This window comes from Uranotaenia lowii, chromosome 3 (assembly GCF_029784155.1).
Source record: "Uranotaenia lowii strain MFRU-FL chromosome 3, ASM2978415v1, whole genome shotgun sequence".
Taxonomy (NCBI): Eukaryota; Metazoa; Arthropoda; class Insecta; order Diptera; family Culicidae; genus Uranotaenia; species Uranotaenia lowii.
In genome coordinates this window covers 52,773,126-52,799,458 of record NC_073693.1, presented here as the reverse complement: position 1 = coordinate 52,799,458, position 26,333 = coordinate 52,773,126, and the positions used below count along the sequence as shown (strand labels likewise).

At 36.7% G+C, this 26,333-nt stretch overlaps 1 protein-coding gene across 1 annotated transcript in view; it reads right to left on the bottom strand.

The window, feature by feature from the left end:
• Positions 1 to 3,791: 3,791 nt before the first annotated feature.
• The window catches only part of LOC129752182 (hypoxia-inducible factor 3-alpha-like), a 43,312-nt gene continuing 20,770 nt past the window's right edge, over positions 3,792 to 26,333 (bottom strand). Inside the window, exons 3-9 of the mRNA XM_055747972.1 lie at positions 10,143 to 10,309; positions 6,816 to 7,045; positions 5,840 to 6,180; positions 5,585 to 5,774; positions 5,261 to 5,492; positions 4,144 to 5,157; positions 3,792 to 4,082 (exon numbers count right to left, since the gene is read on the bottom strand). Coding sequence (XP_055603947.1) covers positions 3,931 to 4,082; positions 4,144 to 5,157; positions 5,261 to 5,492; positions 5,585 to 5,774; positions 5,840 to 6,180; positions 6,816 to 7,045; positions 10,143 to 10,309 — 2,326 coding nt within the window. The 3' untranslated portion in view covers positions 3,792 to 3,930. The remainder of the gene's footprint in view (positions 4,083 to 4,143; positions 5,158 to 5,260; positions 5,493 to 5,584; positions 5,775 to 5,839; positions 6,181 to 6,815; positions 7,046 to 10,142; positions 10,310 to 26,333) is intronic.

Sequence of the window (26,333 nt, the reverse complement as noted above, 5' to 3'; positions counted from 1 at the left end):
AAATACTTGCAGTTTTCGCGTCGTTACCGCATATGTGCACCAAGTTCGCAGCCGTGCGGATTTGGCGTTTGAGTTAAAGATTTCGTTCGTAGAGATATTTGACGTGAGCGCCAGATGTTCCGAAGACTCGCAAATGCAAATCGAGCTTTTCTGATCTGGGTTTCGATGTCTTTCTTGGTACCAATATCAGGCATAATCTGGCTACCAAGATACGGTAAGCACTTCACTTTCTCAACTTTTTGCCCAGCTACCTTGAAACTGGAGGGATTTCCTGTGTTGATCTCGATCATCTTGGTCTTTCCGACATTGACTTTGAGACCTGCTGCCTTGGAGCTTTCGGTGAGGTCGTAGAGTTTGCTCAGCATATCCGGTTGAGTTTGGGCGAGCAAAATAATATCGTCAGCCAGGTCAAGGTCGTTCAGTTACTCCAATATTGAAGGATTCCACGGCAATCCTCGGTTCGGCGCACAGTCGATCGATCCAGTCAGAATCTCATCCATTACGATTAGAAAAAGTAGCGGCGATAAGATACATCCCTGTCTCACTCCAGCAGTTACCGGGATCGGATCGGATAAAACACCATCGTGAAAATGCCTCGTACTGTGCTTCGCTGAGATGGACTAGTTTCTCTGGGACTCCTCGTCGCCTTAGTGCCGCCCAGATGTTTTCATGGATAAGTCGGTCGAATGCTTTTTCGATATCAACGAACACCAGCTGAAGAGAGTCCTGGAATTCGTTGATTTGTTCCAGTAAGATTCGTAGCGTTGTGATGTGGTCCACACATGATCGTCCGGATCGGAATCCAGCTTGTTGCCGTCGGAGTGTAGCGTCGATTTTCTCCTGAAACCTGTTCAGGATAACTTTGCAGAGTACTTTGAAGGTTGTCATTATGTCAAGTCTCTTTTCTTCGGGACCTTTACGAGGATACCCTGTATTTAGTCGGCCTAGAATGTTGCAGTATCCTAAATGTAGGCGAAAAGACGGTGCAACATTTGTACTGACAAGGCAGGGTCGGCTTTCAGCATTTTAGCAGGGATGCAATCGATTCCAGGCGCTTTGTTGGATTTCATGTCTTTGATTGCCGCTTCTATTTTAGCCAGCGAGGGCGCTTCCGAGTTGACGCCATTTATGCGATTTACTGTTGGCGCTTCGAGCTGCGGGTTCTGTTGGCCATCGCTATTCGTGACTCGGAAGAGTTCTTCGAAGTGCTCAGTCCAACGCTTGAGCTGATCTGTTCGATCTGTCAACAGCTGACCTGCTCGGTCTTTCAGCGGCATTCTCGCATTAGTTCTTGTACCACTAGGGCGGCGAGAAATGTCATAAATTAATCGGATATCTCCATTGGCGATGACTCTTTCTCCCTTTTCGGCTAGGGAGTTTGTCCAGGCTCTCTTGTCCCGTCTACAAGCTGGTTCAACTGCCTTTTCCAGCTCCGCATATCGTAAGCGGGCGACTGCTTTGGCTGACCCGGTATGGCTCCTCAATTCCGACTTTCGCCTTTTTCCGATCATCGTCCATCCTCCACGTTTCATCCGACATTCATTCACTTTTTCTTCCACAAACTTTACCGAGAGCACCATGGCTCGCGGTGATAAAGGCATTCTTGATTCCACACCACTGTTCTTCGACTGTTCCGTCTGTTGGCAATTCCAAAGCTCGGGACTCTAGCTGTTAAACGTATGCCCTTTTCACCTCTGGATTCTTCAACAGGTCGACGTCGTATCGACACCCGCCTTTCTCCTCGCGCCGTTGGACACGTGCAACTCTCAGTCGTATCTCGCCAAGGACGAGGTGATGGTCAGATGCAATGTCTACGCTTCGTTTGTAGCGGACGTCAAGAAGGCTCCTTCTCCATTTTCGGCTGATGCCGATATGGTAAATTTGATTTTTTGTTCGGCCATCTCGGGATAAACAAGTGGCCTTATGTGCTGGTCGTTGAGGGAAGTTGCCACAAAATTCAACAAAAAGTTTTGGCTCAACTGTCCTAGGTCATGGCACCCCATGATGCGCTCAAGGTCCTGAGCCAATCTTTACGCTGAAGTCGCCAAAATGGATTTGAATGTCACCTTACGGAATTTTCTCAACCACGCTGTTCAATTGATTGTAAAACCTGCTCTTTCTCCTGCAAATCGGCGAACGTTAGTTGGCGCATAACACTGGAGCATTGTAAGGTTTTTAACCCGTGTATGCCAGAATAAAGCAGTACTTGCCCGGACTGTGTCTTTTGTTTTCCAGCGTTAGACCAACGAACTTTGCTCAGTCCCAGAATTTCAAGCTTGAGGCGGCTAACTTCTCTAGCAGGATGTTCACTGTGAAGGATTAATATTGAGGGAAAAGGGCGATTGATTGCAAAAGAACGATTCGAAAGACCATGATATTACTACTGCAAATATTTCGCATTGGATGCCAAGATGGAGAGATTTCGGACCTTTTTTTTGCGTTGGCGAACAATTTGGATTTTTCAAAGATGATAATTCAGAAGATACTATCCTTTTCATACATTTGCCAAATGCTAACGTCAGTTAATCGAAAGTCGTTCAGTTGCAAAGAAGCCTGTACGGCTTGAAACAACCGGGTCATTCTTGATTTTGCTCCGTTGTATGGCATCCACTCTGCTAGCAGAGATTCACCCTAATGCTGTACCTGTATGACATTTTGATTGCAAGTAGGGATAAGATTCTTGAGAAGTTATCTGGATCACTGAAGGATTTGGAGGTGAAAACATTCTTGGGAATGGCAACTTGAAAAAGGTTCGGCAGCGATTCGGTAGGCCGATTGTATTGTAAACTCGCAGGCACATCGCTAGAAACGGACCAGATATCTATGTTGACAAACCAAATGAACTCGATTTCACCTCTGAAACCTGCGTTGGTAATACTTATAATGGGAACAAGTTGCCCAAATGGATTTGAATGTCAACCTTCGGAATTCTCTCAACCACGCTGTTCAATAGACTGTAAAACTGCTCTTTCTCCTGCGAATCGGCAAACGTCAGTTGGCACATAACACTGGAAAATTGTAAGGTTTCTAACCCGTGTTCTAAATTTGGCTACGATTATTCTTTCGTGTATGCCAGAGTAAAGCAGTACTTGCCCGGAGTGTGTCTTGTGTTCTCCAGCGTAAGACCAACGGACTTTGCTCATTCCCAGAATTTCAAGCTTGAGGCGGCTAGCTTCTCTAGCAGGATGTTCACTGTGAAGGATTAGTATTGAGGGAAAAGGACGATTGATTGCGAAAGGATGATCCCAAAGACCATAATATTACTACTGGAAATATTTCGCACTAGATGCCAAGATGGAGAGATTTCGTACCTTTTTTTTGCGTTGACGAACGAGTTTGATTTTTGAAAGATAATAATTCAGAAGATATTATCTTTTTCATACATTTGCCAAATGCTAACGTCAGTAAACCGAAGGTCGTTGCAAAGACGCCTTGAAACAACCGGGTCATTCTTGGTTTTGCCCCGTTGTATGGTATCGACTCTTAAAGCAGGGGCTCATCCTTATACTGTGCCTGGATGACACTTTGATTGCTAAATAGTAGGGATAAGATTCTTGAGAAGTTATCTGGATCACTGAAGGATTTGCTGGAGGTGAATTCTTGGGGTTATTCTTGGGAATGGCAACTTGAAAAAGGTTCTGCAGCGATTCGGTAGGGCCGGTTGTAAACTCGCAGGCACATCGCTAGAAACGGACCAGACGAACAAAATGAACTGGATTCCACCTCTGAAACCTGCGTTGGTGATACTGGGACTCAACTTTGGCGACTGTAAAGCGGTCCCCCTTTGGCAACGGGAACAACGGGTTTCTGAGTGGTGTGAAAACCACGTTAGTAAATGAATTGCCCTGAATTGAGTATTCGGTATTCGATCACCCGAAATGTGAAGAGTTATAAAATGTCCAGAGTAGGATTAAAGGTATTCCAATGTTTTCAACTTACCACAATCTTATTCAACCGCAGTTGCGAATGCTGCAGGTTTTCGTAGCCGCTCACTTGATCCCTCATCATGGCCGTTTTGTTTTCCATCTTGAGCAGCGACTGATCTACGGCCTCAAAGGCATTCGGTAGGGAGGTGATGAGGTCTGCAAATTTTAGGAAGTGGTTGAACACATGTTTTTGAAGAGAAACTGGGCCTAAACTTACTCGTTGCCGGATTAACCAGTTCGCTCAGGCAGGTACTCAAGTTGTTGGTTGCACTCTGCCGGCAACGCTTCAGCTCGAAGTACTCGCTAATATGGCCTCCATGACTGTCATCGTTGTTGTTGGGTATGCTGCTGTTGCTATAAGTCCGCTTTAGGACGCTGGTTGTACGTGTAGTTGTTTGACCACCGCTGCTGTCCACACTGTGGATCTTGGTGTAGATCATCGTTCCACCCGTTGCCGGAGGAGACATCGGCGGAATGCTACCGCCGAATGGACTCCTGCTGTTCCGTTGAAAAACGTGCTGAGAAGCCGGTGACATTACCGAGTTGCTGCAACTGCTTGCTGTACTGTAGGGTGAGATGGGTTGGGTGAAGTAGTGATCGGAACCGGGCAATGGCGGAACTCTATGGCACTCTGACGACGCTGAACTTTTGCTTTCAACTTTCTGCAGCACCGAGGGTCTTTCCGAGGTGCTGCTTTGACGATGGTCTTGGGTAATGGGTATTGGTGGCCCAGAACTTGTGGATTCTTCTCGGTAAGGTGACTCACTACCGTTCTCGGACATCTTCTTCGATGCAACGGCAATAACGTTTATACTTTTAACGATTGCCGACTTGACTTGGCTGGGTTTTGGCGCAATAATTGCCAACTGATCAGATCCAGAGGGTTCCAATATGGCCGGTACCGGAACGGGATCATCCTCGCTCGGATGTAGGTTCGTAATAAGATTCATAACGGCACGCTCGATTTGTTGTGGGTTTTCCACAACGGGTTCGTCGCTTTCGTCCGGTAACTCCAGTTGGTTCACCATCACCGAGTATTTTTGCTTCATTTCCCGCACCAGACGGCGACCTTCATCTTCGGGCACTAGCCGGTTGATGCAGACGAAGGACTTCACGACCTTGGTGGTGTCATCGACCTCCAAGTAACCAGTCGTTTTCAGATAGATGAAATCCCCGGTGCGGGTCATTAACCGATAGCAGGATTCACCATCCTTCTGGTGGTAATCGTACACTGAGAAAAAAAAAAAATGAATAGATATTTACTGATTTCCTGAATCCTGAATTACTGAAATAAATCCTGATTTTACTGAATCCCAAGAGTGCTCAATACTCACTTTGCCGCAACGCTACTATCACCCATCGAACGTCGTCCTTGTGCATAAACGTGAACGGGGACAACCCAGACACTTCGTTCGTCAAATATCCGGCCACCACCGATATCCTGTGATCGCATTGCACTATCCTGCCGTCAATCAGATGCCTCGTCTTGTACTCGTACTTGCAAGCCTCAATCAATCTATCACAGATGGTCGGCACTTTCATGACCTGCACCATTGCCACCAGGACCTGTGCATAAATTTAACAAAAATTAATGATCGTTTGCGATCTTTAAGGGGGAAAAACTAGGCTTATCGTTCCAGTAAAGGTCACCGACTTACAATATCGTTTCCATTTATACTGTGTAGGGAAATTCCGTCATCGCGGCCACGTGCCCTCCTCAACAGTTGCAGTCCCGAGGGGCCACTTTGCTTGGAACCACGTGGTGCCGCATCGGCCCGCCGGAAGCAACCATCAACGGTGACTAGTTCGTACGCGGTAGGTTCCGAACGGGGGCCAGCTCGAGCGATTCTAAAAAATCATAACCAAATTTAGCCTTCTCCACCTTTCAGAGATAAAAATTAAAATCTTTTTACCTCAGGCTAAACTTTCTCCGATCCTGTCGCAGTTTGCGATCGATTTCCTCTTCCTCTTCGTGCGATCGCTGCGCATGGGAATCCGATGCGTCCGATGCCGTTGCACTTGAATTATTGCTAGCAGTTCCGGTTCCGGTTGCTGACGTTGTTGAACGACCGTCGGCGCTGGCACCGCTAGTTGAAGCTGCTGGCGATACCGGGGATCTGCTGCTGCTGCAGGATCCAGCCGATACGGATCCATCGAACAGGTTTCCCAGGTTACTCGGGATCAGCTGTTGTTTGAGCAAGTTGTGATCGTCCGGGTGGATAAGGTTGAACAGGTTGAGTCCGTACAGGTCGGTCTGGAAAAAAGGTTGGCAATAAAAATATGAGCCATGTTTAAAAGTGGTCAAAATTAAAATTTCGATTTTCCTAATTTCCTTTGGTACCCCCTTCTGGTGATTTTTGAGGGCCAAAACCCGAAACTTTAAGTGCTCTGAAGCACCCCTAAATCGTGATAATTTTCGCTTTGATAATTTTCAATTCAATATTCTTGAAAATATTCGAATCATTTTGAAACAGTTAGACTAGTTGTCTAATTACTAGACCACGGTGCTTACATAATGCATCACGAACCGACCGGACAACACAAACTTATCGTCCGGATGGCTGGGAGATGAGATGCCTGATGTTACTGTTACTTGAACAGTTATTAGTAGACAAATATTTACCCCATTAACACTTTACTGGCTCCTGATAGTGCAAGCACCTACCTACACACATGTTAGGTATTCAGTTTTTATTTGCCGACGGGGTGGAATAAATTAGTTACAAAGTAACATAGAACATACATAGTTCGACTGACTTTGTTCCATTTGCTCAGTTTGCATTTTCATGAAAATTTTAGCAAATTTATAAACGGAAAATGAAAACCACTATTGATTTTCCTCTCGGACTATCGGAAAAGTAGTAAACCTAATTAGCTAGATCAACGCACCTGACAGTGGCCGAGAAACTGCTCAACGGAGGCTGAAACGAGCACGATCTGACCGCGGCACGTCACCGTCAGCAGGAAACCATTGAGCATCCGGAACAACGTGTCCTGAACCTCGGATTTGACGATGGTGGCCACCGGAGAGGCGAGTGGCTGCTGCTGCTGCTGCTGTTGCTGCCCTCCAGACGCTTTTGGGGACTTTTGTTGAAGGCTTTCTTCAGATTTGCCAAACACTGGAAATGAAAATCGGGAAAAAATAAGTGAAACTTGTTCTATTTTTGAATTTAAAATTATTCGTTCTGAGAAACAATCGAAACTTCTCCACTAAGCTAATCTAAATTTTACTGCCGTGACTAAGATAGAAGTTGTAATACATTCAATGTTTTTATTCTCGTTAGCGTGAAATCAACATTGTAAACCGAAAGTATCTGGAAAAATCTGACGATAATGTTGGCTCAGATTAAAATGCCTCGAGGTGATAAAGCATTCCCAATTTTTTTGTGGCAGTTAACGGATCAATATTTTTTGTCATTTTTGTTATATTAAATTTTTGTTATTTTTGTAGTTTTTGTAATTTTTGTAGTTTTTGTAATTTTTGTAGTTTTTGTAATTTTTGTAATTTTTGTAATTTTTGTAATTTTTTTAATTTTTGTTATTTTTATAATTTTTATAATTTTTGTAATTTTTGTAATTTTTGTAATTTTTGTAATTTTTGTAATTTTTGTAATTTTTTGTTATTTTTGCCATTTGAGCAATTTTTGTCATTTTCGTCATTTATGTTATTTTTGTCATTTTTGTCTTTTTTATCTTTTTTGTCATTTTTGTCATTTCTGTCATTTTTGTCATTTTTGTCATTTTTGTCATTTTTGTCATTTCTGTCATTTTTGTGTCATTTTTGTCATTTTTGTCATTTTTGTCATTTTTGTCATTTTTGTCATTTTTGTCATTTTTGTTATTTTTGTCATTTTTGTCGTTTTTGTAATTTTGGTCATTTTTGTAATTTTTGTAATTTTTGTAAATTTTGTAATTTTTGTCATTTTTGTCATTTTTGTCATTTTTGCATTTTTGTCATTTTTATCATTTTTGTCATTTTTGTAATTTTTTGTCATTTTTTTCATTTTTGTCTTTTTTGTCTTTTTTATCATTTTTGTCATTTTTGTCATTTTTGTCATTTTTGTCATTTTTGTCATTTTTGTCATTTTTGTCATTTTTGTCATTTTTGTCATTTTTGTCATTTTTGTCATTTTTGTCCTTTTTGTCAGTTTTGTCATTTATGTCATTTTTGTCATTTTTGTGATTTTTGTCATTTTTGTCATTTTTGTCATTTTTGTTATTTTTGTCATTTTTGTCATTTTTGTCATTTTTGTCATTTTTGTCATTTTTGTCATTTTTGTCAATTTTGTCATTTTTGTCTGTTTTGTAATTTTTGTCATTTTTGTGTTTTTTGTCATTTTTGTCATTTTTGTCATTTTAGTCTTTTTGTCATTTTTGTCATTTTTGTCATTTTTGTCATTTTTGTCATTTCTGTCATTTTTGTAATTTTTGTCATTTTTGTCATTTTTGTCATTTTTGTCATTTTTGTCATTTTTGTCATTTTTGTCATTTTTGTCATTTTTGTCATTTTTGTCATTTTTGTCATTTTTGTCATTTTTGTCATTTTTGTCATTTTTGTCATTTTTGTCATTTTTGTCATTTTTGTCATTTTTGTCATTTTTGTCATTTTTGTCATTTTTGTCATTTTTGTCATTTTTGTCATTTTTGTCATTTTTGTCATTTTTGTCATTTTTGTCATTTTTGTCATTTTTGTCATTTTTGTCATTTTTGTCATTTTTGTCATTTTTGTCATATATTTTTGTCATTTTTGCCATTTTTGTCAATTTTGTCATTTTTGTCAATTTTGTGAATTTTGTCATTTTTGTCATTTTTGCCATTTTTGTCATTTTCGTCAATTTTGTCATTTTTGTCAATTTTGTGAATTTTGTCATTTTTGTCATTTATTTTTGTCTTTTCTGTCATTTTTGTCATTTTTGTCAATTTTGTCATTTTTTCAATTTTGTGAATTTGCCAATTAAGTCAATCTAATCTTGCAAATTTAGTTAATTTTTGCCATTTTGGTCAATTTTGTGAATTTAGTCACTTTTGTCATTTTTTTCATTTTTGTCATTTTTGTTTTTTTTGTCATTTTTGTAATTTTTGCCATTTTTGTCATTTTTGTCATTTTTGTCATTTTGGTCATTTTTGTTATTTTTGTCATTTTTGTCATTTTTGTCATTTTTGTCATTTTTGTCATTTTTGTCATTTTTGTAATTTTTGTCATTTTTGTCATTTTTGTCATTTTTGTCATTTTTGTCATTTTTGTCATTTTTGTCATTTTTGTCATTTTTGTAATTTTTGTCATTTTTGTAATTTTTGTCATTTTTGTCATTTTTGTCATTTTTGTCATTTTTGTCATTTTTGTCATTTTTGTCATTTTTGTCGTTTTTTTTCATTTTTGTCATTTTTGTCAATTTTTTTCATTTGTGTCATTTTTGTCATTTTTGTCATTTTTGTCATTGTTGTCATTTTTGTAATTTTTGTCATTTTTGTAATTTTTGTCATTTGTGTCATTTTTGCCATTTTTGTTATTTTGATCATTTTGAACATTTTTATCATTTTGGTCATTTTTGTCATTTTTGTTGTTTTTATCAATTTGGACATTTTTGTCATTTTGTCATTTTTGTCATTTTAGACATTTTTGTTTTCGTGGTCGTTTTCATGTGATTTGCCATTGTTTTACGGTTATAATTTTTATTTTAATTTTTATCATTTTAATGTGGATGGTCATTTCACATTTTTTTTCACTTTTGTGGGGGTGCCACGGATTTTTACAAAACAATTGTGTTTTAAGGAAGAAGTTTGTATACTTTTTACTACCTGATTTGTCAGTTCATAGATTTCATAACTATATAATTTGTAGTATTTCACAGGCTTGTTTTGGCTAAACGACAGTTTTCCGACCCCTGACTTAACCTTCATATTTGAGAGGCAAATATTTTGCGATCTTTTTCCTTCTTAAACTAATAAGCTGCTGTTGATTTAGTTTGCAATTCAGTTTTGACAATATTTTTTTGACTACTCCCTAGACGTTCTGCCCAAATACTACAGCTTTTTTGCTCTAAGTATATTTAGGCGTTTGGCTTACATTTATAGCAATGAGCCAAGCCAACAGCCAAAAAAAAACTGAGACAATATCAATAAACCTCATCGTATCACCGTTGTCGGCTGGCTGGCGTTGTTTTAGGATGTGATGTGGCTCTTTTTTTTTGTGGTTCAGGAGGTACTACAACTTACCGTAATCTACCCTCAGGGCGTGGGCGGAAAACCGGAGCACTGCCGTTTTGTCGATCCTCCGGGGAGACTCCGCCACATGTGGCACCATACTGGACAGCTCCTGGATGGATCCATTCAGTTTGTCTCGGCGGTTTTTTTCCGCACGATTCCGCGCCTCTCGGCCATTCCTGCGAAAAGAAGGAGAGATAGAAAAAACGAACAACCGTTCAGAGTTTTGATCCAAGGATGAAAACCGAGCTCTTATGTGGGTGTGTTGGGTTTTGTGAGTGCGCGGTGAATATCGCACGGTTAGGAAAATAAAGAATGGAACGCATATTTTAAAGGATATTGGAAAGTAAATCACTTCATACGAAGGTCCGCCACTTTTGTCAGCGCCTCGGGAGGGGAAGTTTAAACGGAAGGCCGCCGGTGACCATCGATGCACACAATAATTGAATTCAAATTTTCTCCCTAGCCTATCAAATCCTCGTGAAAAATTGTGGTGTGTACAATTAACCTTTGCAATTGCATTATCTTAATTGTTCTACCTAAAATTTACTTGAAAGACACCATGAACACAGTGCTAACAACAATCTGTTGTTATTGAATCGAAATCATTGTTGAGGTATCTAAATAAAAAATGAAAAAAAAAGAAACTAAAATAAAGTAGATACTGCTCAAATGTACACCGGCTTCTCTTGAAGGCCAACGAACAACTGGTGCCCATTATACAATGAAACATCTTGAAAAGAAGGTGTTTAGCAAAATATAGCCTAAGAATGAGAATGAAAGTTGTTCAGAAACACACCTGTAAAATGCGGACTCGTCCGGTTCCAAATTCACGAATTAGACTTCCACAAAAAGTATTGGAATAGAGTGGTACAAAAAATACTTATGTGCTTTGTTCACACCAAAACAGATTAAAAGCTTATATTTAAAAAAAGTTTTGAAGAATCTCTTAGCTGCATGAAACTATGATTTCCAAGTTAGATTCAAAGATGATTAGTTAAGATAGTAGTGCTTGTATCCTCATTGGGTTATCGATTGAAAGAGTTCCTCCCCAAAATTTCCCAAGCTAGGTACCTCAGAATTATTTGTAGGTAAAAAGAACCTCCGAAGTGTGCTCATTGAAAGTAAAAAAAAACCCAAAAATGAAAACTCCCACCCCCCAAACCTTAGTGCAATATTGACAACTCAAGTTTGTGAATAAATTTCAGCTTGTCAATACGCCAAACTTGCTAGACGAGATAAGGGCAGAATGGGCATCTTAAGGAAGACGTTTATTCAACCGTACAAAACACCTATAATAATATGTGAGTTGCAATACTATAGATCGTGTTCAGAAACAAAAGAAGTCTATTTCAAATCTCAATTCCAACTGAATAGTGAAACGATCGAATAAAAAGTCATCTGAAGTCTGTTTCAATCGGATTTGATATGTACATAGGAAGGGCGCCATGTTTGTAAATTTTGAACTGATTTTGCTCATTGCTCGTGCTCGCGTAGGCTTCAAATGAGAACATCGTCGGCTTGCTCTCTCTCTCTCTGCGACAGTAGACTGAGTCGATTTGAGGTAATTTTTTGATTTCTCAAATTCTGGGGCATTTTTGGTTCAAAACTCATCCATGATTTTTCCAGAATTTTCATGTAACGTTTACATGAGTAAATTTGAACTTTTATAAGTTTATAACTTAGAAGAAAAAAAATGATGTTGATTTTTCAGTACAAAATATTCAATTTTCCCATATAAACATAAAGGTTAAATTTACTCATGAAAATGTTACTTTAAAATTCTGCGAAAAATCATGGATAAGTTTTGAACCAAAACGAAGCTTTTTAGACCTCAGGGTTTGAGAAGTTCAAAAATGATAGCAGCTGTTCAATGAGAAAATTCTATTCCTAATTAGTTCAATAACTCAATCACTAACATAAATTCTCTGTTTCAGAAACATGCAAAGATAGATATTATTATGCACTATGGGGCAGTTCCATACAATGAGGTTGCAAAAAAGTATTTTTTGGTGTTTCGGACTCTTTTGCAAATTTTGAAAATATTGTTCAAAAATTACTTTTTTTACTAACTTTAAATAAATTCATACAAAAAATGTTAAGAAAAAACTTAAAAAGTAGGATGATTGGTGTTATTTTCGACCCTTCTTTTTTTTATTGATAATTAAATGATAAATATTACCAAACATTACACGAAACTCAAGAGAAATTGTGTGAAATGATTGTTTTATCATGAGAAAAGAATTTTTTTTGACAAATCAGCAATAACTTTGTTTGAATATATACTCATTAATGGGTAAAAATTACTCTTTGCATGATACTTTCAGCATAAGGGCATAACGAGCACCTGGGGCATAGTAAGAACTCCACTTTTCCACGAAAGTAAGAATTTCTCACATAATTTTTTTTGAGGAACTGTTTTGTAGTTCCTATACTGCCGTTCTAAGCAAGATTGTCCCATGTGGAAAAACGTGCAAACAAGAAAACGCGATTGAAATATCAGCTGTATTTCCAATTTTTCTCTCAAACTAAAAATTCACCGACAGTTGTTTCGTAGTGAAACAGTTTAAGTTAATCATTTTACAATGTTTTCTGCCAAAAAATTACATTTCCTACAAAAAAAAACAGCAAATTAGAGCCAAAAATGCTCCTTGTGACACTTTTGCGTAGAATCAGAACGCATGCCGATGCTAGTTCTACGAAAAACTGTCACACGGCAATTTTTTATCATTTTAAAAGTTTGCGTAGTTTATTTTTTCCCAAAAACTCATGCTCAACCGTAATTTGAGAAATACGTTCCTCTTTGTTTATAAAAATGTATAGTTGAGTATGGATCCTGTAAGTAGTGCCTACCGAAAAGTTTTTAGTGAAAATTTCTCTGAATAAAACACTCAAGACTTCTCGCTCCTCCTCTTCCCTCTATTTTAGTGTTCTTTTCAGCGAATAACATTAAATTCAACAGTTTGAACTCATCTTAAGACAATTTTTTTTTATAAAATTAGCATTTTTCATAGAATTTTCTCTAGTGTGACATTCTTGCGTAGAACTATCAACATAGAGACAACCACCTTGATAAAAATTTCGTATAAGTTCAGAACAAAGTATACTTGTTTGTGTTTATTAAAAACTAAAAGAAACCGTTTCCAGCAAAAAAGTGAAAATGACCCAAAAGTCACATGGCACATTCTTGCTTAGAACGGCAGTATAAGTGACGAAAATATTATAATTTTTGGGCACCGGAAAATGAGCTCTTAAATATGATCGTTGAACCATCTATAAGATACGCACTGCAACATGATGTACACATTTTTCCTCAGTTTTCAACATCATTAAAATTTTGATTTTTCACTATAATCAATTTTTAAACGCGTTTTTACTTGTTGACTCGGGGCGTCTAGAGCACCATTGATCGGGGCACGATGAGCATTTTCTGCCGTAAAATCTAGCATCGAATTCAACTCGATGAAGTCAACTGAATTATAGAGCCACAGCTTGAGTAGTTTTCATCAGACGATTAAGCCTATTGGTTAGGTGTCAAAAGATTCTAGTTCGATTCCTGGTCGAGGTGATTTTTTTTCATCTACCATTCATGAGCGATTATTTTAATGGCTGCATTATACGGATAGTAACATCATTCGTCAAACAAAGCACCAGAAACCAATGTTGTGAATTGTTTGTATTCTACAAACGGCCAAACATTTTTTTTTGTTTTGTCTTTATTTGATGTTTCTTCGATTCACCGTTTAGTGCAAAATGCATCGATCATGAAAGGTTAATGAAAAAAAAAATCACCTCGACCAGGAATTCATCGAGATGAATTCGCTGCTCGATTCTGCGGGAGAAAATGCTCATCGTGCCCCGATTAATGGTACTTGAATGGTACTGAATGGTGACTGATTTTTAGCTTTAGGCAAAACATTTTTAAATGCTTTCTAGATGTTTTTATATACTTTTCGAAGTCTCAGCCTTTTAGAAAATAGTCTTTTTTCGTGTTTAGCTGTTTTCTATGGTTAAATTAGTCTCTTTCTTAAGCTGGCCATTATGCCCTTATCTGTCCTATATTTGAATTTAAAATCGAAACTGGTATGGAACTTTATAGAGAAACTCAGTATGGCGGATTGGTCTAATTTCAGCAACTAGTAGTAGTAGCAGTAGTTTTTTAAATTTTGTTTTTTTCCAAGTTGATTTTCGGATGAAGAATGTTTAAACAAAGACAAATTTATTAACTGATCGAAAAATTTACTCTAGATAGCCCGTTTTTTATTTCAATAATATTCGAATATTGCTCGGGTTATAAAATCTGGAATGTTTATTATAAAGACTTTCAATTTATTTATGTAAACATGAATCTATCCATAAAATGAATGTTTATAAAATTCTTCACAAATATCTAATGTAAAAGCGATATATCTTTGTATTTTATACGAGAAACTTGTGCTTAATGAAAGTGATGATTAAAGTTATCAATTCAAATTCTACCAGCCAGTTCAAAGCTATTCCCTTTTTATTTAAATGTGAAACAGTTACTCATATTCAAAACGAAACTATTGATTTACTGGGATTTCCTAAATATGATCTTTATAAAATTGTTAAGAGAAAATGATATCGATTTCGAATTTTGCATACGGCGTATGCGCCAACATCTCTGTTTCGAAAAAAACGCGTTTAAAGTTTGACAGCTCCATAAGCTCTAGCAAAAATATTTTTTTGTTTTCTTAATTTCTCGAAAACCAAATATCATTTGATAACTTTGTGCTATCAAAATGTAGGACTTCAAACGTACTCTTTTGAGCCATCTAATAACTCCATTTGTTTACATTTGGCGCATTCGCCTTTTCAAAATTCACAACCGATACATTATTGATCGTAGGACAGGGGTGAGCAACCATTTTCCATTTTTCTCGGCGGGTCGCACATAAAATAATGCTTTTTAATAATTTTCTGACCTTGAGTACAGTAGTTTTCTTTACCTAAAAACTTTTAACAAAAAAAAAAAAAATAAAAAAGGAAACATAAAAAAATCTTTAGCATCGCTTATCCAATTAGGTTCTGGTCCATCGAGTTTTATCCAAAAGTTCAAAATTTTTCCGATTACCGGTCCAACAAATTTACTCTTCAGTGAGCTTGATGCAATTCTAATAATTTGATTAAGTGATCTTAGAATTTCTAAACGGCTCACGCAAGTACTTGTTTCTTGACCAAAATCATCAAGCACTCAAGCGGGCAACCTCAAGTATGCCCGGATAGTCGAATATGGTTTATAATTCCATTTAATAGCAAGATAGTGCTACCATCTATACCTTGAAACTTGAAAAATAGTGTGTTACTGATATAAAAATTAATACTTTTGAATGATAGTCTGTTTTTTAGATTCGAATTCAGTCCACAATTTGTGTTTCATCATTTCCCGTCAATTGAATGAAGAAACTAAGCGGTTTAATCTCTTTAAATCCCTTTAAAACCTGTTGGAATACTATAAAACGCCTAAAATGCAGTCATCTATTCAAATAGCTCGTAGAAGCATTATTACTTTTACTTGGTAAATTTTAAGAAATAATCTTGATTTTGTAGAAATACATTAAGTGATACTGTTCTTATTTCACATTTTTTTTTTCATATTTTTAGTCCTCAACGCCAATTGCTTCATCAATACAGAAGTAAACTTATGTTTGAGTTATCCGGTGACTAATTCAAAACAAACTGTAGAAGAAAATATTAACGATATTCCAACAAGCAACGCAGCGGTTTTCTTGTTTCGCCCACTCTATTTCAATAATCATACTATAAACTTCAAATAATAAGTATGACAAAATTTATGAGATATTGCAATTTGGATGAAAAAAGTTCAAAAAGTCTGGTTTTCATAAAATGGCGTTGGCATTACATGTTGGCGAGAAGTGTATGTAACTTTTGTGCATCTACAAATATTTCAAGCTTATATTTTAAAGAGCACATAACGTCCAAGTAGATGTTAATTTTGCCCCAAACATTGACTGATTTTCAGTGTTTGATTCACGAATTAAAATGGCATTTTTCAACGTTTCCACGATTTCAATTTTCTGCCAGAAAGGAAAAAAAAACTCCTAGGTACTGTGTCTGAATACGTTACACTAATGGAACTCAAATATTTATTTGAGTTGTTTCGTATAGTTAAATAAGCGTCAACCTGAGGGTCTCCATCATCCACTACCCTATGTATGCTACAAGACGTGTAGAATTTTTACTCCAAATTAGAGATGGTTAATATTAGTGCTCTCTGTTTACAAAAAAATGTGAAAATAAACGCTTTGGACAACCAATAATTTAGTAATGTTCCGGTTTATTTTCCCAACCCACAGTCACAAATATTCAGCAAATTAAATATGAACAAACAAGTGACAAGTGATACACACAAGCTAGGACCCACCCCGATGTGTGTGAGAGGGTGGTTGGAAATTTACCAACTGATAATACGATCGGAACTCTTCGGCCTAAAAATGAAGAGAACTCAGCAACCACCTCGCTTGCCTGGCCCCCATTTTCCACGGAATCCAATCAAAGAGAAATAACATCCCACCTGGCTGACGACTGACGACGATTGTGTGTATGAACTGTGAACCGGGGCCAATGTTTCTTTGAAGAAGCCTTTAAAGTAGGTATGATTTTCCGAAATATTCTTCCTCTTCTTCTTGGGATGCAGGAGCTTCGGGATGCTGCCCCAAAATCAATACTAATTTTTTAATTTCCAAACCACGCGCAAACGAGATGGTTGATTTTTTTTGGGCGTTTTTCTCAAAACGTAATTTGACTGGATGTCGGAATGGTCGTACCGAAAATCGGACAAACGGACAATGGAATAAATTGCGAAAGTCGTTAGTCACTTACGGAGAAACCCCTCCTGGGGAGAAAAAACAGATGGGCCCGAATGAATAGGATAATGTTGTTCGAATGGGAGCAGTCAGTGGCCTGATTGATTCCTTGAAAATTTAAGATTTTTTTTCGAGAAATCCTGCATCTGAACTTTGAATTTGAACACTGATTTAGGATGCTTAATCTGAAAAGAAAACAATTTAGAAACCCTCTTATTGTGTTCGATTTTCATAACGTCTCAGCTGGAAATTACTTAACAAATAATTCCAGTGTCAAATACAACCAATTAATTGCAGCAAAAACCAGATCATCTGGATTTGATGGTCGATCCAATATCACATCCTTGTAATCCCTGCCGCCATACGATAACACGAGCCGCCGTGTCGTCGTGCGTGCGTGGGTGTCCAAAAGTAGATGGTTTTTGTTCGACCGAATTGAATGAGATGGGCATAAAACATTTGTTAACGAGTGTTCTTGATACAGTTTGACCTAATTTCCAAGAGAATTAGAGGGTGCAGGAGGGTATTAAATTTGCTTCAAACTGAAGCACGGGACCGGTATATTTTGGATTATATTTTCGGTACCATAATTCGCAGGCAGTCCTTGATGTTAATTTATTATAGGTAAAATCAATTACAATGTCCTTAAAATAAAATCCAAATGGACACGTGCTTGACGAAACATCACCTTCAATCTTAATTATTATTTGACTCGTGTCTGGATTCCAATTCTGGAACTGACTTCTGAATCTCTGAATTCTGCAGGTCTTACCGATTTCCACTGTGGAATATTTTGTTCTAAGAGCTGAACTCCGCACCTTATTTGTATCGAAATTTTTGGAGAAGTGAATCACTGTTTCGAATTCTGAAAAATCATCTAGCTTTCTGCAGATTCCGGGCAACCGAGAAATCTTTCCATGAAGGTGAATTTCTTTAATTAAGAGTTATCATTATTGAAACGAAAATGGGGCTTCCTAAAACCCCCCGCTCGGGGTACAAATAATTTTGTTTAGTCGCATCCCGAATGGGGAAGAGGCCTGAAAAGGAAGGCCGTATGGCGAGGCCGAGAGGGTATTATTTTGCTTCACTGGCCAGGATTCATCCGACAACAACCGGAGGAAATCGTTCTCGGTTTCGGCAGTAACAGATTTTCCAGAGAGCATTTTATGGGGAAACATGCGAACCGTGAAACAGACCAATTTCGGTGGAAAAATTCCGGCTGGGTTTAAGCCAAATATAAACGAATGTCTTTGAAGATTTCGCTATAAACAGTTAATGAATTTAAAATAAGGGCTCTGGTGGTTATGTTTTAAAAATATTACTCCCCGGTTAATCAAAACTGCAAAGTTTATTTCTATATTTAGCCACCTAGTTTTGCTTCTTTGATTTAAACTTACATATAAAGATTAAATGTTAATTCATTTTAGAAAGTAAAGTGCAACAATACGAAATCCTACAAAAGCAACGCTGACAAACTTCCCTGATAATCCGTCAGCGAAAAACGAAAGTGAACCTTAGACAGCTTCCGAGAATTCCGCAAACACAAACAGGGTTTTGTACTAAAAATGTCACTCCTCGCAACATCTCTGGGGGAAAAACCGAGTGTGATCCTTTTTTCTGATGTTGTTTAGCTGCTGCTGCTGCTGCCCGTAGATGTTTTGTCCAATTTTAGCCTAGATTAGGATGTGATTATTTGCTCGAACCTGTACGCAGTAAAGAATTCCATCGAGGGATGAATAATATGGTGAGCTGTACCTGATTTACCTGATTTGCCCGAGGATATGAAGATGAGATAGCAAGTCCACCAAATTTACTCGAAGAAAGGCTTATTCATGCAGACTCGAAGAAATCTTCGTCAGATCTCATGATGAATGGAATAAAATTTCGAATCAACTTTGATGAATGCATAGAGGCAACTTTCAATTTGACTAATGACACCTATCAGAAAAAAAGGTTATTTATATGTGATGGGCAATTTGGTTTTCGGTTGTACACGGATGAACGATATACGGTTTGAAAAATCTTGACCAGACAAGAAAAAGTTACTTTGGGGTCAAGAAAATCTACCGTGGGAGAAAAAAAAGTTGTGGATTGAAAAAGTTGTAATATTCCGAAAAAAAGTGGCAAAAACGCTAGCTGGACAAATTTGCAACTCTTTTTTTTCGAAGTAACACAATTTTTTAATCCATAACTTTTTCTCACACACGGTATATTTTGTAGACCCCATAGTACCCTTTCTTGTCTCATCAAGATTTTCCTTACCGTATATTGCTCATCCGTGTACATTAGAATGCCTCAAATTTGTTTAGAAAATTTCAAACTTGTGAATTGTTATGCGCTGCAGGCTAAAATGGATTTTAGGCCTATTACAAGTTTTTCATCAATAACCTTGGTCTCCTTTGGCCGATTTCTTTTGAATACGGGTTTTCTTAAAGCCTACACTATGAAAAATAAGACTGCATTTCGAAAAATAAGACTGCAGTAAAAAGGCTTCAAAAATGGGATCACTTTTTTAAAGGTGATATTCATTACTGTTAATGCTGCGTCAAAATTTTCGAAGCAGTGTCTCTCAAAAATAGTGATGAATATTACTCTTAAAAAAGATAACCCATTTTTGTAGCTTAATTTTTTTTTTAATTTTAACTCGAATCGAAATGTAGTCTTCGGATAAAATATTTTTCATAGTTTAGGCTTAAAGAAAAACTGTATTCAAAAGAAATCGGCCAAAGGAGACCATGCGATAACTTTGGAAGGAAAGGCCGTAGAGACTTAAAATCTAGTGAAAAATGTGCGTATTGAGTGTCTCAATAAATATTGTGAATATTATATTTACTTTAGCTCAAAACTTACAATAGTTAAGTATAAAAAACAAATTTTAGGTATGTTTTAAACTAAAAACTTTATAACTCTGATAGATAGATAGAGAGATAGAGCTCTCATTATTTTTTCAAAGTTTTATATTTTTATTACATCTACAACTTTATAGAACAAATTTTGTCTCTATGTCCACAAACATAAAAGTTAGTGTTTTTGTTTTTTATCTTAGTAAGCTTTTCCCAATTTCTGATACTTTCACGTTATGGGGAACGGTCTAACAAGAAAATGTTCTGAACACACCTAACAGCTATAATGAAATACAAAAGCTCAAGGAAAAAAGTTCCACTTTAGGCCCTTTTGGACCACTGTGCAGGGGTATCAGGTGTCCTGATTTTTCAGGATTTGTCCTGATTTTCGAGAGGCCGTCCTGATTTTTCAAAAGCGCCTGATTTGTCCTGATTTTTAAAAAAATATCTAAACTGTTACTAAATTTGGTGAGAAAATCAAACAACTTTTTAATAAAATAGTTTAACCAGTTTAACCGATGATAAACTTCAGTTCAAATGGTATTTAAATAGTGTTTTTTTTATACTGACTTCAGACCAGCCAAGGTTTTTCTCGCTTTAGTTGCAATATTTGAGGCGTCTTTAGGACCTGTTTTTTGCCTTTAGTTATCAATCTACACAGATCAGCATGTTATTTCATCAATTTAGAGGTGTCCTGAAAAATCCTGATTTTTTTCATCGCGGTGTACTGATTTTTGTAAAAACCACCTGGCACCCCTGCCACTGTGCACTGAGAAGAGGAAACTATATCATATAATCTAAGGTTGCCAGAATTTTTTCAACACGTATCCGGGCCGGACAAACCAGGCAGCTTTTTATAAAATCCTGGCGAGATTCTGGCATTTGATTTCAAAAGGGACAACCATAAATCCGGACATTATCCGGGAAAATTTTTTCAAAACCCAGAAATTTTTCAAAAAAATCTAGATGAAATTTTTTTGTCATCAAAACTCATCGCTTTCAAAAAACCTTTCATGATTATTTCTATAAAACTTGCTCAAAAAATTCCGTTTTGGAGGCGTTCGGTGCTTTTTTTTGTATGATTTGCCAAATAAAAATAATACATCCGGGCAAAATCCGGGCAATTATCAATGAAATCCGGGCAATCAGGCCGGGCCGAACTGTTTTCAAATTTTGTACTAAATATCCGGGCAAACCTGGATAAGACCGGGCAAACCTTTCTCAAAAATACACTAATGTATGGCTTCTTATGATGTTTTTCTTCATTTTTATTGTAGCAGACAAGCTTTTTCATCATTTATTAGATGGAAAGTTTATAAAAAACGACTTTAGTTCTTAGAAACAGAAGGATTTATGGAGTCAGCGTAAAACTTGCTATTTTTCATGGGTAACATATAAGGTTTTATGATTAATCAGCCTGCGCAATCTGATGAAACTACATCTCATTGTTTTTTCACTCGTGTGCACTTTCGGAAGACTATGAATATTTTGTTGTATTTTACTAACTTCCCACAAATTTTAACTAAAATTAACTATATCAAAATTGGGGCAGAGTTCCCGCAGGACCACGTGTTTTACGCTCAAATTTTAAATGCTGTTAACTTTTGAGAAAACCCGAATATCAAAACAAAATGCCATTCTTTTTATTTGCTGACTCCCAAATTACGATAAAAATGCACAATTATAACTAAATTGCCCTTGTTTGCCGCGATATAAGTCAAGAAACTGAATTTTGTTACCTACCTGAAGGCGTTTTACCTATAGGGGAGAATGAGGATACTTGATCCCTGGGGATAGTTGATCCCTTAGCTACATCTCGAAACTGGAATGTCTTACAAAGATCCACTGTTCTAGAAAAATGTGCCAAAATGAGCAAAATAACAATGCTTGTAGTTTAAAAAATTTTAACAAAATAATTGTTTGAGTAATTGAACTTTGTTTGAAAAATTTCACAAAATGTAACTTGAAGATCTTTTTTCATCACTTTAAAATGTTCCTAACATGGGAAAATTATGAAAAAATATTTGTTCCAATGTATAAATCGTTCGAGCGTAAAATGAACTCCATAATGCCATATTTTCAAAGCAATGGAAAACTCTCAACTTTTTTCAGAAAAAGTTTTCTAAAATGATGATTATGGGTACAATTGATCCCCTAGAGTTGGGTACAATTGATCCCCCTTCAAAACGGCATATTCTTCTTCTGAGTTGATCATTATGATTGCTGATTACGAAATTACAAATATTTATCCAAAAACTAATATTTATCAAACAATTGTCTGAAGAAAAGAGCAAAAATAATTTATTTTCTCTTAATTATAAAAAATAGCGCCTTTAAGTATGCAATGTTATTAGCGTTGAGACAAAGTTATAGAATTTTCTTCTTATGTCTGCTATAAATTGTGAAATGAGAACAAACATTACCTAAATAGTCAATTAACATTCTATCTTGGGGTTTTGTTAGATTTTTATACAAGGATTAGGGCTTCCTGAGTAAAAGATCAAGTCTCCTTCAATAGGGGATCAAGTCTCCCCTAACTTCAGAAAAATCGCAATTTTTTTACTCCCACGAAAATGCTTCTAGTTCATCAACGGGTTCAAGTATCGTTCTAATTTTGGGAGCATAGAAACTTTAAGTTACAAGCTGTCAGAAAATGTCAAAGACGGCGAGTTGCTAATTTTTTCCAAAAAGATATGGTGAAAATAAGAAAAGGGGATCAAGGATCAAAAATTGATTAACATGTAAGTGAACATTTGATATTTGTATTTCAATTATTACATTACGTATAATCATTATTCCATTTCTTACTGCCCTTCCGGTACGGTGCGTTGTGTTCGCTTGTTTCGGTGTTCTACCCCACGGTGTGTTCTCTAGCTGGATGAGTTTTTAACGAAAATATCATTAAAAATGGAGTTTTTATCGTTATTTTTTTCTAGCCAGACCTAAAGTAAATTCCTGAATCGTCGTAAACTTTCCATTAGGTTCTTACATGATTTTAAGCGCTGTAAATAGCCTTAATGCTCAACTGGTGCATTCTGTAAATTTTTCCCCTACTCCCTTTTCTATAACGCCACTGGAAAGAAGGGAGGAGTCTAAAATAATCATTTCTCGCCTTCATATACTGTCCCATCTCAAATTAGGCTCCATTTGCTTAAAAAGTTTGATTTGATTTGATTTGAAGTTATCGGTTTATGCAAAAAATTGTGCCTCCCTCTTCCATATGCATGAATCCTCTAGAATGTGGGAAATAAGCATAGAAATATTTCTCGTTTCCAAAATCCGTTAAAAAAAATCTATGGATCTAAGGTAGTTTTTGCAAAAAATGCTGTGTGAGCTCAACTTTCCCCTACCTATCTCCCCACTGGAACGAGGGAAGGGTATCAAATAATCATAGAAACATGATTCGTATCAAAATACAATCCCATGCTTAATTCGGCGTCTTTCGACTGATTAAATCTTGAGATCTTCAAAAAAGTTGTATGGCGGATTCCCCCCCTCTTAATATCTCCTCATTAGCACTGGAATCAAGGAGTGGTCTCAACCAATCATGGAGTCTTTTCCTGTATCGAAATATCTTCCCATGCTAAATTTAGTTACATTTTCTTGATTATTTCTCCAGTTACGCCAAAACTGTATTGGAGCCCCCTTTCTCCTTACTGTTTTCCCTATGGAAAATGGGAAGGGTCTCAAACCACATTGGGAACATTTTGCTCACCCGAATACCTTCGCGTATCAAATTTGAATTCCTTCGCTTGATTAGATAATGAGTTATGCAAAAAACTACATGGGTAGGGAGGGGTCTCAAACAACTATAGAACCATTTTTCGAATACAAAAATTTTCTTATGCCTAATTTGGTTCGATATGCTGTACTAATTCTAGAGTTGTTCAAAATTCTGTATTGGAGCCCCTCTCCCCTTTTTAATTTCCCACTGTTCCAGTTGGAAGAGAGAGAGGGTCTCAAACCATTATAGAAACATTCCCCGCCTCAAAAACACCCACCTGTCAAGTTTCATACTAATCGGCTCGATGGTTTCTGACTCTATAGGGACCCACAGACAGACAGAAATTTATTTTTATATAAGGCTTGTATCACTTATATATGTAGAATCACGTCGAAAGAAAATTTGAATCTATCAGGACCATTCCTCTTTAGGTTAGCAAGGTAAAATACCTGCCCCGGGATATGCCGATCTCGAAAATTTGAAAGCCTTGGCTATCATTCCTTCTGACCATAAAGTGGTTTGCAACGTGGTTGTGCAGAACTATTTTTTCCCTCTCGCGTTCATTTTGGGTAATTTTTCAAAGCGTGTACTAATCCCGACGAAAATTTACAACAAACCTTATAGATTAAAAAGGTAAAATTTTCCCTTACCGGGATGAATAAACCTAGTGGTTTAAAACTCTTGCGAAAAAAAAAATGCTTTTTTTGCTAGGTGAATGGAAAAAAGATAAAATATACAGGGAAAGATGGGTGGAAAAAGACCACCTTTGCTTCTAGGTAAATTTTACTTTTTTTTATATTTTCCGTGTAGGTTTGCACTGTTGCAACATTAAGTGCTATCATCTTGTTTGTTTAATGAATCGGACAGTGTGGCACTGGTTTTGATCTGATGTCGCACTGCCAATGGGTGGTGGCGCCCTGAAAATTTTGCCAGTGTTGCGAGAGAGCGTGTGAGTGCACGGAAAATAAAATGTAAGGAGTGTATTCGAAAATAAACAAAATGCAACACTTTGTATTGTATATAACTTTTGAATGGATGGATGGAAATTGATGATGACCAAATTTTCAGTGAAGCTGCATAGTGATGTAATGTGTATATGTGTAAAATTTGGTGAAAATCGTTCAGGTGATTTTTGAGATTGATTTTGTTTTTGGGCAGGATTGCGAAAAATTCTGTAAAGTCCCAGTCGAAGACAGCTTGAAATCAACTATTCAACCAAAGTTCATATAGTAATTTGTTGAAAAAGTCCTAGCGGATTCAAAAGTGAGCTCAAATTGGAATAAAAGTTAAAATGATTGATTCCATGAAGTTAAAGAATGCGAGAGGTTTAATCAAGCGCAATCCGAAAAGGTGTTAGGGGAAGTTATAATAAAGTTGAATTTTTCTGACACGTTCGTCTAGCTGACTAATAAACAGGCCTGTCTTCATTTCTACAAGTTAAAAAAGCTGCCCACCGGTAAAATAAACAAAACACGGTGGTCAAATCGTGCGCAAAACATTTGGATCACTAGTGAGGAGATATTTTGAAAACTTTCGCAATGATCAGTAAAACGAACTCTTTAGCGGGCAACTGGCAGGTTTCCAGCTAAAAATTTCTCATGACAAGTCTTGTCTGTATTTTCCGGAAAAAAATTGAAAAAATTGATGCCTAATATTTGAGCAGGCTGACGATCTGTGGAAGTAGCAAATCAGTCAGTGTTTCATAACGATTGACATGATGAATATATGGCTGTATATACAAAGAAAACTGCCTCCAAATGCGATCGTTTTCCTTATAGCACTTCATAGGTCCTGCAATGTTTAAACTCTGTTTTGGTTGGATCTGGAATCTTGCCACTAAACGAAATCTGTGGGGCATTGATAGAAAGTTAAATGTGTTGTTTTTGTAACAGTTTGATGAATTTGTCATAACTTCGAACAAATTCAAAATTTTGGATAATTTTGAAGGTTGAAATTCAGAAAATAGAAAATTTTTTACTCAAAAATAGGCTTGATTTTGAAAAAGGGTGGTTAATTTCCATCCATGCACTCAAAAGTTATTCACAAAACAAAGTGTTGCATTTTTCTTGGAATACAGTCCTTAGTATTTTCAACAATTTTCCACTTACATTCTATCACATTTATGATTAATTCTCTACCAACTTTAAATATTAAACTTTCAACTTGTATTCAATCATAATTATAGTAATTTCAACTAAATTAGTATGATTTTTACATTCAACTATAAATAAAGCTGATTCAACTATAATCTTTAATTGAATTTTTGCATTCTACTAATTATATCATTACAGTTGAATCTAACATAATCATAGTTGATCAATCAGCTTCAATAATTGGAACAACTGTCATCTTTTTTCTCCGTGTGAGTGAGGTAATACAATAATACACTGAACGATGATTTTGTTTGTTTATTCAAGTGCCAGGTCAACGCTGAGCCAGTGTAATAAACAAATACGCTATACGGGGTACAAGTATTATATAAATAAATGAGAATTTTATGCAAGAACATTTCAAGAATTAAAAACTATAGACGGATAGAAAATTAGCAAAAGATGAAAGATGTTGAAAATGAGTGATACTATCGTGAGGTTAGCACCACATTTGGTGTAGCAATGAGATTTTACGACTTTTACTTAACATAACCTTAAACTAAAACTAAACACAGTTTCTCATGAATAGTATTTGCCGCATGTGAAAACACGCGGCACGCGGATCTAAATAATTGACTTCTCAACGAGTTAGGTTGATGTCATGCTGAGACGACGAGCAGCGCGTTGATTTGCAACAC